We start from the raw sequence: 13,135 nt of genomic DNA on the forward strand, positions 1-13,135 counted from the left end.
AGAAGTGGATGCGGGTGGGGGTGAAGGGCGGTGCCTGTGCCTTGTGTTTGTCTTCAGACTCCCCACTGTTTTTCCACTCCTCCTCCTGCTCCCTTCCTTCATTCCTCCCTTCTCCACCTCCTTCTATCCCAAGGGAGACAACTTAATAAGGAGGTATGGGTCTGCCATCCCTTCTTCTCTCTCGGTCTCTCTCTAATTAAGTCTGTCGCCTTGGGTCGGTTCTTTTTGTTTGTGTCCGTCTGACGGGCCGAAGACACTGGGACTCAAAACACTTCAACGTCTTTCACGTCACCCCCACAGACTTCCCCTTCCTCCTCCGCCCTTTTTCCTCTTCCTCTTAAGGGGTCACTTCACCCAAATAACAAGACATATTTTCTCACCTATCATCAGTAGCATTTAGCAAAGCAGGTAGTTATATACAGAATATATGTATATATATATTATAATGGAGGTGAATTTGCAGTGCTTATCCCTTTCCGTATTCTAAACCTTGATGACTTCTTTGAGATTTCCTTGTACCAGAGCTCCAATTTTCATTACTAAACTTTCTTAACTTCAGAAACTTGTCATAAATTGCTAGTTTAACCGGATGAATGCCACCTGTTCACAAGTGGGTGTGTGTTCATGAGATTTGTTTCATTCACATAAAGGCTACCAAAAGAGTATAAAGAACACTTTCACACCGCAGAGCTTCAAGTTCTGCTGTCGGAAACCAGAAGACTAAAACAGAACGATTTTAGCAGTGTCAGTAGTCTATTAGGAGACCTCAAACAATTAGGAAATATTAGTACAGCCGCCAATGACGTCATATCAGAACAGAGCTGTGACAGAAATAAAGAATAGTAAGAAGAATGAAGAATGATTTTAGATGAAGTCACGAGGATGGAGGGAACAACAAATGGCAGGTGATGTAGCTGTCAGGTTTTTAGAGGATTTTGCGTTTGGAGTGAGAGAATTTTTCTAACAACAGCTTAACTGTCTAAGTTGCCACTTCAAAAAATCTGGTTATGAATGTTTAGTTTACTTTAGTTCTTTGCCATCATATCTTTCATAAAGATTAAGGCATTGCAATCCTTAAGACAAGCTAGTGTTAAGGCCTGGACCACTCGTAAAGTCCAAACACAAGAAAATAGATGAATATGACAAATGCTCTTAAATCATTCTAAGAAGTCTGTGTGTACGAGATTGTCTCTGTTCAGTTTTTGCAGTTCTTTCTGCTCAAGAACTACGTCTTGTATTGCTGGACCCACCATTTAATATACATGTCCAGATAATCAAATCGCTCATTGGTTATCTGTCATATCACGTGACCCTAACAGCACTATTTTCTCTTTAGTCTTACTCTTCTGTGTCTGTAGCATTTTGCAACATTTTTTTTATTGCTGTTGTTTTCACTTGCAAAAGATGTACTGTAGGCAGAGGATGGGATGCTGGTTAAGGTCAAGGGGAGGACATTGGTGGGGCAGTCATAACAGTAAACCACATAACTGAATATGCGTATCGAAATAAACAAACCGTTGCGCTTAGGACATGTGACCAGTATCAAGTTTTTGTTTTTTTTCTCTGTAGCTGTCGGTGCCACAGCAGTGTACCCCATCGATCTGGTGAAGACACGTATGCAAAACCAGAGGAGCAGTGGCTCCCTGGTGGGAGAGCTCATGTACAAGAACAGCATCGACTGCTTCAAGAAGGTGGTGCGCTACGAGGGTGTCTTCGGCCTTTACCGAGGTCAGCATACACGAGCACACATTTTTAAAACTGCTTTAATGTGTGATGTCAAATATCAAAATGTGAAGTACTGTTGAAGGGTTTAACATACTTACACATATGATTAAGTCAAAACTAAAAAGAAAAGGCCATTCATCATTCATCCTCACATCCATCCTCAAACAGCTAAAAAACAACTCACAGGCAGTCAAAGACCCAAAACGGGTTCTGATGAGAGAGAAGAAAGAAGAAGCAAGGAGTAGAGACAATAAAGAGAGGAGACGAGAGGAGAAGAAAAGTGTAGGGCGGACGGAGGGCGGTGTGAGTTCACCTCAATGTTGACCTGTCTCCTTTGAAGTGATTACCGGCTGGCTGGGGACTTTCAAAGCAGGACAATGAACGTCACACGCGAGGCCACATACCTTTAGGCCTGTGTCACGTTGCGGCGATGTCGCACGTCTGGACTTACACACTCATACAAACACATGCACAGACACTGAGCAGACCCACAAGTATGTAGGCATGCACACACCGACATGAAGGCGACTTCTTGGGCATGCAGGTACACACATACCAGGGCATGACATCCTTAATGACTACCTGCCCTGTCTTCAGAAACAGAGGTTACGGTGTCTGTGTCGGTATTGTTGGGGTCGGAATGAAAAAAAAAAAAGTCCACTTGAACGGTGGCGGGGGCCTTTTTAAAATCCCATGATTTTGATTGACAGCACTGGGCTCCAGAGAGGAAACTTGAATGCTTGGATTTCTGTGGGAAACACAAAAGGACAGAAAGAGTGGAATAGCTTCACAGACACAAAGACAGACAGGTCTGGCTCCAGATAGATCGCTAGACAGGTATCCTGACAGCCAAACTGTAGTTATGTAATATAAGTTGAAAGTGCCTTCACTGAAAACCTCAAAAAAAAAAAAAAAAAAATCTGTCGAGGGAAGAATGTAGAATCAGCAGCGCAAAACTGGCACAATTACTAATGTAGTATGAAGCCGGGAATCTCTTAAACAAAACAAGAGAAACAGGAGCATCTTTCCAGGTTTTTTTTTTTTTTTTTTTCCACAGGGGTGAGTTTACCAAAAATAAATTAGGTGTATTTTCCCATGTCCTTTTGTGTCTGTATGTACAAGCATTGTGTGTTGAAGAAAAAAATATTTCAAGAATTTTTTTTATGAGGTCCAAGTTCCAAATTGAGTATGTGATTATGTGTGTGTGTGTGTGTGTGTGTGTGTGTGGTCTCCTCACACACAAACTACTGTAGATTATTTACTGTGTTTGTTACTACTACTAACCAAATGTGCATTTGTGTGTATGTGTGTGCGCCTCTTGCCTCGAGGCTGGGTAGGGGGCCAAGTTTCATTGTGCTCTGTTGTGATTATTTTGTTTATTTTTATCCTGCTCTGGGTTGTAATTGAGGTCTGCATAAACTTTTGGTTGGTTTGTTTTATACTCTGCCCTTTTTTCCTATTCTGGGAAGCAGTTTTCTCTCTCTTGATCCTCTCTTTACCCCTTTCTTCCCCTCTCTCTCTCTCTCTCTCTCTCTCTCTCTTGTTGCTACTCTGATGTCCCCACACTCCACATCAATAGATTTCATTAGCGTCTGGGGGATCTTGCAGGGTTGGACGCATGCGGCGGGAAGCCACACATCATGTGGAGTGTGGAAGTGGTATATGTATATGCATGTATGTGTATGTGTGTGTGCGAGTGAGTAGGGGTACCACAGCACTCTTTTTTTTTTTTTTTTTTTTTTAATCATCTCGTCGTTTTCTAATGATAGGTCTTGTACCACAGCTACTGGGTGTGGCGCCCGAGAAAGCCATAAAGCTCACAGTAAGTCACTGCGTTAGAAAGCGCATAGACACACAGGCAGAGTTTCATGAGCTTATTCCATCCCTTCCATCTTTTGGATGGAGTTTATATGTGATACTACACCCATACCACACATGCACATAACCTGCGTAACCTTCCTGTACTGCTGCATTTGTAAACTATGTAAAGCATCTTAATAAACGACATCTAAACAGTTCATATTTGCGGTACCAACAGCAGCAAAGGTCTGCCAATCTGTCAATACCACAGATGTAAACTGCAGTTAAAAAAAATTATATTTATTCTCCTAATTATTACATTTCAAGGTTTTTATAACACACTGTACACTGTTTATTGACCATGTTCCATGATGCCAGCCATTGCCTGATTTTGTGTTTCCAGGTGAATGACTTTGTGCGAGGAAAGACCAGACAGAAAGATGGCACAGTCCCACTGGCAGCTGAGATCTTGGCAGGTGGATGCGTAAGTCTCACGTCAATAGTCATATTTCGTGAGGAAAACTTACTCACTTCTTTACAAGTGAAGCATGGTGCAAAGTCAGTGGTAAAACTGGGCTAAATTTAAGGCCATTGAGTGATACATACAGGAACTTTTAAAAAGACAAATCAGTTTAAACTGTTAATATTTAAGTGGACCGTCATCTCAGAGTGAGTTATCCTTACTATTTTACCAGCGGAGCTTTAGTTTTGAATGCACCTTGCATCATATTGTTCATAAAAATACTGGCAGATTGTTGTGTGTGAAAGAAAATGTGTGTTGGTTATAAAATGTAAGATCTACAACAAAGCACAGTAATATTAGAACTATAGGTAAAAGAAATTGTTGCAAATAGACAATGCAGCAAACTTCATTTTCCATCTCAAGCATTTGTGCCTTGTGGTGTGTAACGTGCGGAGGAAATGTTTAGGTAAGGCCTTTACACTCTTTATTGAGAGGCACTTCTTTCCACACAGTTTTTTTTAATATTATAGCTTTACATTATTGCAATTTTATGCAGCGTGGGGATGAGAGGTAAAAGCAGAAGTGGAGAGAGTAATATATAGATGTATAGTAGTGAAGTGGAAAATAAGATCTTGCAAAGCCAAGATGTTTTAAATCACTCAGACGTGTTAGTTTGCTCTCAGCATTCATTTAAGATTTAAAAAGTTAACCATACTTGACATAGACTATGTATGTAATTATAGCGTCCGGTTCTATATGTGAATTCTGGATGGCTAAAACAGAAGTGAGGAGAATTTTTCTTGATCAGGTGAGAGTGTCTAATCATGCTGAACAGTCACACCTCTTCACTAAGTCAAAGGTTCCCCTCAGCTCACAGTCACTCTGAGAACCCGAATCTCTCCTACGAGTTCTGTGAGAGTGTTGTCAGTGTGAATACGGCCACAGATATTCAGCCTGTCTGCAAGTGCTCTGCTCAAACACAGTCAACATTACATATTTCGGTCTTCACTATTTATTCCATAAAAGCCCAAACATGGAGCCTCTTCATCATCCTGGCTCTTCACAGTGCACTGTGCTTAAATGATAGTGTGCACTACACAGACAGTGTATACAGTAACTAAGGCAGCACACATCTCTTAACTATGTTTACCTGTTTTCTGAGTGCCGCCCCTCTGACAGTTGAGCAGACAGACATGGACCTGTTTGGAGGCCAGAAGTCTCCGTCTGTTGACGGAACGTGTAAAGATCGTACATGAAAGAGCAAACGCGAATACTGTACATGCTTGCAGGAGTGTGTGGATGTATGACAAACAGAGGAGCATACAGGTGCACGCACACACACGCGCGCACACACACACACAGATAGGAGACGAAGATTGACAGCGGCTGCTACCTGAAACCCCACCACCACCGCCAGTCTGTTACCTGCTCCCCTCCCATCATAGGTTTTGATCACTGAGCTGTCACAGTCTACCCCCAACGCGTGTATGCACACACACACACACACACACACACACACACACACACACACACTGCGAGTCCACCAAGGCCGGCAGCTTTAGCCAGAGAAAATGAAAGAAAGTCTTTCACTCAGCCCTCTTTTGATGCCGATCACTAAAGCAAAGTATTTCAGGATACACAAGTTATTATGGGTTTAGCTCCACTCAGGCACATTCAATTGACCTTATTAGTTCTCTGAATAGAATATGTTTAAGAAATGTTTTAGCACGGCACATTTGCTACAACTTAAATGTAGCGTTTCATTTTTGAATAGTGATTTTGAGAAAAAATTAAAAAAGTGGCAAAAGCAAATGTACTGAAGAAATGTTAGGCACTGTGCTGGGTGTGAAGAGTAGCAGGCGCCTTTTTTTTTTTCATTTTATGTGAGCCATATGGATCGAGAAGCAGAACCAAAACAGATGCATCAGGAGTGAAGAGGATAAATGTAGGGGAGAGGAGCGTGGACGGATGGATTTTTCCTCTTTTCCTCCATGAGCCATCGTGACAGCTCCTTTCATCCTGGCTGAGGCCCCAGTGTTAGTGCTGGCACTGCACTCTGCCTGCCACTTTATCTTACACACTCGTACACACTCACGCACGCATACACACACAGAAAACTCTCCTGAACCCTGTTTTAGTGAGGCTCCAGCCACAGCACATGAAATCTGTTTATATCATTTGGTAGCTGTGAAAGTGTTGGTTTGGACCACAGTGTCAGCCTCAGGTCCACAGTCTATAAAACAAAAGACAGAAAGACAGAAAGATGAAGGGAACAGACTGTGTTATATGTTCCTAAACTTATCTAAAGCAACTTCTTTATCTCCTCTAATGTGCTTTTTTACCTCATCCTTTTCTCTGCACCTCTCCTCTCCTCTTCTCACCTCTCCTCGCCTCCTCCCTCCCCCTTCCCTCTAAACCCTGTGGCTCAGCACCATTAGGCTCCAGCGTAGGTTGCCAGTTTCTAATGATTATTTGGTAAGAATGGCATGCTCCGTTGACTGAGCTGGCTGGATGCTTATCTGGCAGTTACTGGCCTGCATTTTAGGACTTAAGTTACACAAAATACTTACTGGGTCATTGCTGAGAGGAGGAGCGGGGTAAGACCGAGAGTCAGAAAACAGTAATACTTTGTTCGCGTTCACTGTGAATGTATCACAGTTTGCATGGCTGGTTTAAGTCTTTGTAATGAGTTTCTTATTCAGGCCTGATGTGAATTATGAAAACATTATCAGAGAATCTAATCCACACACACACACATACACACACACACACATACATGCACATGTAGCATGAAAGGTGTTAAGCACAAATGAAAATGTGATTGTTATTTATGGACGGTGGCAAATGTTTTCAGTGGGTGCTAATCTGTTGTATTGCCGTAAGTGAGTGGTTGGCATGTGTACTGGTGTTGCAGACGGGGAGGGCGGGAGGGGCCTCAAACTTTACTAAGCGCTTTCTGCAACACACACACACACACACACACATCGCCAGGAGCTGTGATGCGTGCATAAGGTGCTGACGTCCCAGGTTTCTAAGGATCACCTTGCCTTGTAATTACCTGGGAATCATGAGAGAGCCGCCGACGCTGTCACTCCATAATCACAACCCTCAACCTCTCCGCCTCAGCCTCGACCTTCCCTCACTTCTCTTGTTTTGACTACTCCTCTTTCTGTTTCTGTCTGACCATCATTCTCTCTCTCATTAGCTCGCTCTGTTTATTTGTCCCATTCTCTTTTTTTTCGACCCCCCCACTCCTCCTCTTCCTCCTCCTCCTTGTCCTCTGTCCGGGATGTTCAAAGTTTTCAAGTTATTTTCCACCGTTAAGTAGGAATGTGGGACGGCAGAGCACACACACACAAAAAAAAATCTCCGCACTGTCACTCCTTTTATCTCATGTTGTCAGGTCTAATTGTCAGCTCGTCTCGTCTGAACAATGTTGTTGTTTACTCTCCTTGAGTAAACAACATCTCTCATCTCTTCCATCTCCAGTCTCATTAGTATCCAATTGAAGCAGCCAACACTTCGAGGGGCTGGAGCCAATAGCCTCTTAGTGCTCACGCTATTAGCCAGCATGTAATCAACTAGATTATTTCCATAAAACAAGTCATAAAGAGTAAGCTGTGCGATTTAGCAGCTTGAGCCCTCCTGCTATTCACAGCCTCTCGTTGGGTTTGGACGGGAAGCTGTAGTCCACTATAAGATCTGCACACACCTTCAATGAGACTATTATGATCTCTGTCTCTCCCTCCTCCTTCTCCTCTCTTAGGCAATATATGGTAACACTTAAAACTGAGGGACATTTAGTGAAAAATATAAAAATAAAAATTCCCATGTTGCAGATTGAAGTTTGATGCTTTCCCGTAAGGCAACAATTCATCATTCATAACGAAGCGCATGATGGAGGGGGAGACAAGGAGAGAAACAACAACAAACAGACCAGGCCTATTTAAGACCGAAACGGCACCATGGCAACCGATTGCTATCTAATTGCGATGTGCCGCCCTTTTGCGTGTGGCTACAGTAACCACTGGCAACCGTAGCAAGAGTGAGACAATATTAGAGAAGATGAGAGAGATTGTTTGAGAGGAGGTCAGAGCGAGAAAGGGAGAGACAATATTAGAAAGGGGAGTGAGAGAAATGCAAGAAGGAGTCTGGAAATGCTGTCATGTTCCCTGACTGAGACAAAGTTAACCATTTGTCTTGCCACAGCAACACCACCTCTTATACTTAAAAGCCCGGCCGACCTGAAAGGCACAGAGACCAGTCTGGACATGCGGCGGTATTGTTGCCCTCCCCTCACAAGTACAGGTTTGGAGAATGGCGTGAAGTGAGAGGTTAGCAAGAAAAGGAGAAGTCAGTAGCCGCAGGGTCTGTGTGATGAAGACAAACAGCTGACAGACTCGAATGCATCAGCTGGATTTCCCGGTACTCTCCTGCACTCTCCTCCTCTCTGCATGTTTGTTTTGCAGCTGGTTGCTGAGGCAGCACTCTTGTTGGGTTGCATCACTTTCTGCAATCGGTCCCAAGAAAAATAATAGTTCAATCTTGAATGTATCATAATGTTTTTCTTAATTCAATCAGTGTGTTCTGTTGAAATAAATACTTTAGTTTTAGTGGAACTCAGACACTCTTAAAGAATCTTAATATTAAAATGAACTAATGTTGAAGCCAATATATTGAAGTCAGTTATCATGTTTAACTTTTTCCCTTCTTGACCTCCCTTTTTATTGTTTTTTTCTTTTTGTCTTTCTGTTCCTGCAGGCTGGTGGCTCTCAGGTGATCTTCACCAACCCTCTGGAGATTGTAAAGATCCGTCTACAGGTGGCCGGAGAGATCACCACGGGGCCGAGGGTCAGCGCCCTCTCCGTCATCAGGGACCTCGGCTTCTTTGGGCTTTACAAGGTGAGAAACATCTTTGGGGTCAGAGGTTCATGCATAGATGAATACACACAATGCAACTGGACACTAAAGGCTCATATGTAACTGATTCAGATGGATTTCTCCAACATTATACAGCTTATCTTCTTAAAGTACAATATCTTTAGAGATTCAGTGGTTAATTTTAGTTCTTCTGATGTGTCTTGGTGGCAGGCTTGAACTGTTCGATGAACAGATTTTAAATTTACCACTCGTATCTTACCAAATATAGTACTGCACAAAATAAAGAGCTGCATTAATCAAAGCTGCAAATTTAAATGCTGCATTTAAGTGTGCTGTAAATAAATACAGTATTCTCAGTCATCTCTAATATTTTCTGCCTTTTTTGCTCAAGTCCCAGTAGGATCAGTCAGGAGAGTTACATAACTTTTGGAAAGTTCTAAACTTCGCCTACCATCGATGCCAAAACCCTTTTGGAAATGTTATCGTGTTGTTCAGCGTATTTGGGTCGGAGTTTAATTTGTTGATGAGAACCTGTGAAAACCTCTTGGTCTCTCATTCTCCACTAAGCTTGAGAAATGAACTCAGTCCACTACAACACATCAGTAAGAGGATGTTGGACTTTGATTATGAAACCGAAGTGATTTCCACTCACATTTATCTTTAAATAAAAAAATAACATTGTGGAGGAAGCCCAAAGCCATATTTTATGTAACACTAAATTCAAGGTGGATTTGTTGCCACTGGATTAAATTGCTAATCACTGTCAGACTACAGTCCATTATTTCTTGTTCCTGTTATGACTAAATCACATATGAGTTCCCTATTAACTATTGTACAACTATACATATTACCTTACCCCACATCGGCTATCATATAAATCAACAATTCCATGTGGTCTTCTGTTCAAGAACAAGAAAAGGCACAATTTATGCTAAAAGCTGTATTTAACCTTAATTGCCATAATTGGTATTTTTCAATGGCACCGGGCTAAAAATTACAGTGCACTGTTTGAACATATTAGAGTTGTATGATATTATGCGCCCAACACATTGTAAAGCAAGCGTGAAAGATTATAGTGTCAGAGGAGGCTAATATAAAAATGGTTGCGTTGGTGTGTTTTGAAGAATATTTTCTGTAGTTTAATAATCATTGTTCTTATAAATATTGTGACTTTCTGTGACAGTCTGTTCGTTCCTCTGTAAGTGTTCTTTGGATACTACAAGTTCGACCGAATAGGAATCAATGAATGAGCTGCGGCTAACGTTAACAGCTTAACTGGCTGGATGAGGACATTAGCCCTCAGGGTGAAACAGAGCATGTCTAATTAAATTACATAAATAGGTCCTAATGGAGCTTAGCAGGGGAGATTCTGCTCCGACTGTAAACACAATCAACTGTGAAAATGTCAATCTCATACCTGTGGTTGTATTAATTTGCAAGTAAGATGATGGCACTTACTCCAAGTTGTAAACTATTTTTCAATGATATCTGGCCTTCTTCAGACCGGATTTAACTTTTGCTAATGTTTTTACTGCACGTTCCCAGGTTTGTTTTCTTTGCATCTGCTGATGTGACCACCTGTCAGCACAGGCAGCTTCCCATGTTTTGGTTCTGTTAGTAAGTCTGTAATAGACTGTGGAGCCTCCTCTTGTCTCTGTCTACCTGCCCAGATTTATGACTCTGTCAGTATGTCCCTGTAGCTACTATGGAGACTCTTTCAATTGTCTGTGAGAATGCTGTTCAATGCTGCATCTCCCATATGTGTGCATGCGCGTGCGCGGTATTCATTGTGTTCGTGTCCTGGTCCACGCATAGAGAAGAGACAAAGTGCATTGAGAAAGCAGTAGCAGCGTTGGCGGCAGTGGTGGTGTTGGAGAGGAGGTGGGGAGGAGACGAGCTCCAGCCTGCAAGCCCCAGACGGGCTGGCTCCGGAGGGGCTGCACCCAGGCACAGAGCTGCCTTTGTCAGGGTAATTATCCTGACGTTCACCCTCTGCTGGTGGAGCTACCGGTTGGTAGGGTGGCTAACACACTAGCGCCACCATTCAACACTGGGGGAAAGATGTCAGTGTAGAAATATCAACCCACATGATGTTTACATTCATTGTGTTTTTTTCTCGCAGTCAGGGTACATCGGAGACATTTTTCTATTAAACTAAGTTATTTAATCACATTGCATCTTGGTGTTCAAGTTTTCTACATTCACACACACACACACTTTCTCTCTCTCAGAGACTGCTCAGCCAGTTATAAGACTCCTTGTCCCAGTCCCTGTGACGCTGCTTGTCTGTCCTGCCTCGATAGAATCTCCCAGCTTTCAGCAGCCGCTCGGGCCCCAGCCAGCTAGTAAGACGGACAGGCAGACAAGAAGTGCCAGAGGAAAGAGAGTGAAAAAGATAGCCCAGGTATCTGCCAATCCTCTGTCTGTTTGTGTGTGTGTGTGTGTGTGTGTGTGTAGGAACCAAAGGATTATCCCAAAGGAGTTAATGAAGCCTGTCCAAAACAGGGAGACCCTGCCCAGCTCTTTAAATGCTTTCTGTTGACTGTAGTTGTTGTATTGAGAAGGTGGCAGCGGGCCAACAGGCTTGAACTTCAGCAGGAAACTCAATAGGCTTGATGATATAGTGTTGTTTACAGTGGCAGACAAGGAGTCATCTTCGTCAGCCAGTCTGTCTTTCTCTGCGTTTCCCACTCTTTTCTTTTTTCTTTTTTTTTTCTTCAGCTGCCTCCTTCACCTGCTGCTAAGGACACAGATCGTTTGCATATGGAGACACATGATTTGTCTGTCATGTTGCGGCCGATATTTCACTCTGCCATGAGAAGTTTTTTGGAAGTAGCTTTTGGCGGTAACATCAGTTGATGCTTGAATAGCTGGTTTGTGAACAGACAGAAAACAATTATCCATCTTTAGAGACCAAAGTCAGAAGTCAAGGCTTAAATCCCCAGAGCCCCATCACACTCACGCTCTCTTTTCTGTTTGTCCTTGTCTTTAAAATAGTTTAACCCATTATTATAACCTAAAACATCTCTTTTTCACTCTGACTGTCGTTCTCCAGGGTTCCAAGGCGTGTTTCCTGCGGGACATTCCCTTCTCAGCCATCTACTTCCCCTGCTACGCCCACTTCAAGGCTTATCTCACTGAGGAGGATGGACGGATAGGGCCAGTCAAGATGCTGTTTGCTGGAGCGCTGGCAGGTAAAATACTTCTATCCTGCCAGCCTTAAAAAGGGAATAAATAACTAAAGAACTAGTATGAAGATTAGTGGAAAAAGTTACTTTTAACATTAACAAAACTGAGAATTTTACCTGCAGGGTTATTTATTAAAAATCAAAAGCAACTATGGGCGCTTTCTGGGAAGGTGTTTTTAAAGCCGGCAACATACTGTGCATGCTCATAAAAGAAGTGAGTGCAGGGACATTGTAATTTGCCTCCTAGTAAATGGTAAAATTAGTATTAATATTTTTTTTTCTGAATAAGTAGCACACCTCATCTGGTACTATTGAGACTGAGTGTAGCCTGCATATGCCATTAACGTAATTGCCATGCAATGGGCTACAGGTTAAGACAACTATATCCCTGTGAAGACTTTCTGGCTACTTTTGAGCACAGAGAGAAGCTGTAAAGGCAACACTGACAATTTATTGTTTATAAAGTTGATTTTGTAATCCAGCAGCATTATCCATTATCATTCATTTCTAATCAAATATACCTCCAAAATTGACTCTCATTATAGCTCTGTTTTTGGTCTCCACCAACTCCTGAAGGAGTTAACTGTGCCTGTCTGCTGTTTGCTGGCGGACAGGTAATGTGAAGTGAATTTTTAGAGGAAAACTACACTGATGAGAGAATGAGAGTGAACCCAGACAATAAAGTAACTGGCCATAAACCAGGCGACACAAGCCTGAAAGGCATTAAAACTCCTAGATAAACAGCAGAGTGCGGTAACAATCCTCTGCGGGTTCATCGCTATGAGCGACCCCTTTGACATGGGAGTAGTCATGTGATCCATTTATAAAAATATTGCTTACAGCAGCCTTAAAAAGGAATAGAATTTTGGGTTCACCTCTGGTGAAACTTTGTCCGAGATCTTTTACAGAAAACAAACAGAAAAAGTCATTCACTGTAATCAGGTCTGTTCCAATTTACCTGTCATCACTGTTAGTATGAGTGGATCTCGTGATGCCTTGTTTGGACTCTACAGTCCTATTTTAGTGTGTCCATGACTCCAAAAACAGTGTTTTGTCTTGTAAAACATTTGACCTTTCA

The 13,135-nt window shown here is 42.4% G+C and overlaps 1 protein-coding gene across 1 annotated transcript in view; it reads left to right on the forward strand.

Annotated features, from left to right (window-relative positions):
• The window catches only part of slc25a13 (solute carrier family 25 member 13), a 47,412-nt gene that overhangs the window by 28,521 nt on the left and 5,756 nt on the right, over positions 1–13,135 (forward strand). Inside the window, exons 11-15 of the mRNA XM_019275391.2 lie at positions 1,570–1,728; positions 3,495–3,547; positions 3,929–4,009; positions 8,750–8,890; positions 11,925–12,063. Coding sequence (XP_019130936.1) covers positions 1,570–1,728; positions 3,495–3,547; positions 3,929–4,009; positions 8,750–8,890; positions 11,925–12,063 — 573 coding nt within the window. The remainder of the gene's footprint in view (positions 1–1,569; positions 1,729–3,494; positions 3,548–3,928; positions 4,010–8,749; positions 8,891–11,924; positions 12,064–13,135) is intronic.

This window comes from Larimichthys crocea, chromosome XIII (genome assembly GCF_000972845.2).
Source record: "Larimichthys crocea isolate SSNF chromosome XIII, L_crocea_2.0, whole genome shotgun sequence".
NCBI classification, from domain to species: domain Eukaryota; kingdom Metazoa; phylum Chordata; class Actinopteri; family Sciaenidae; genus Larimichthys; species Larimichthys crocea.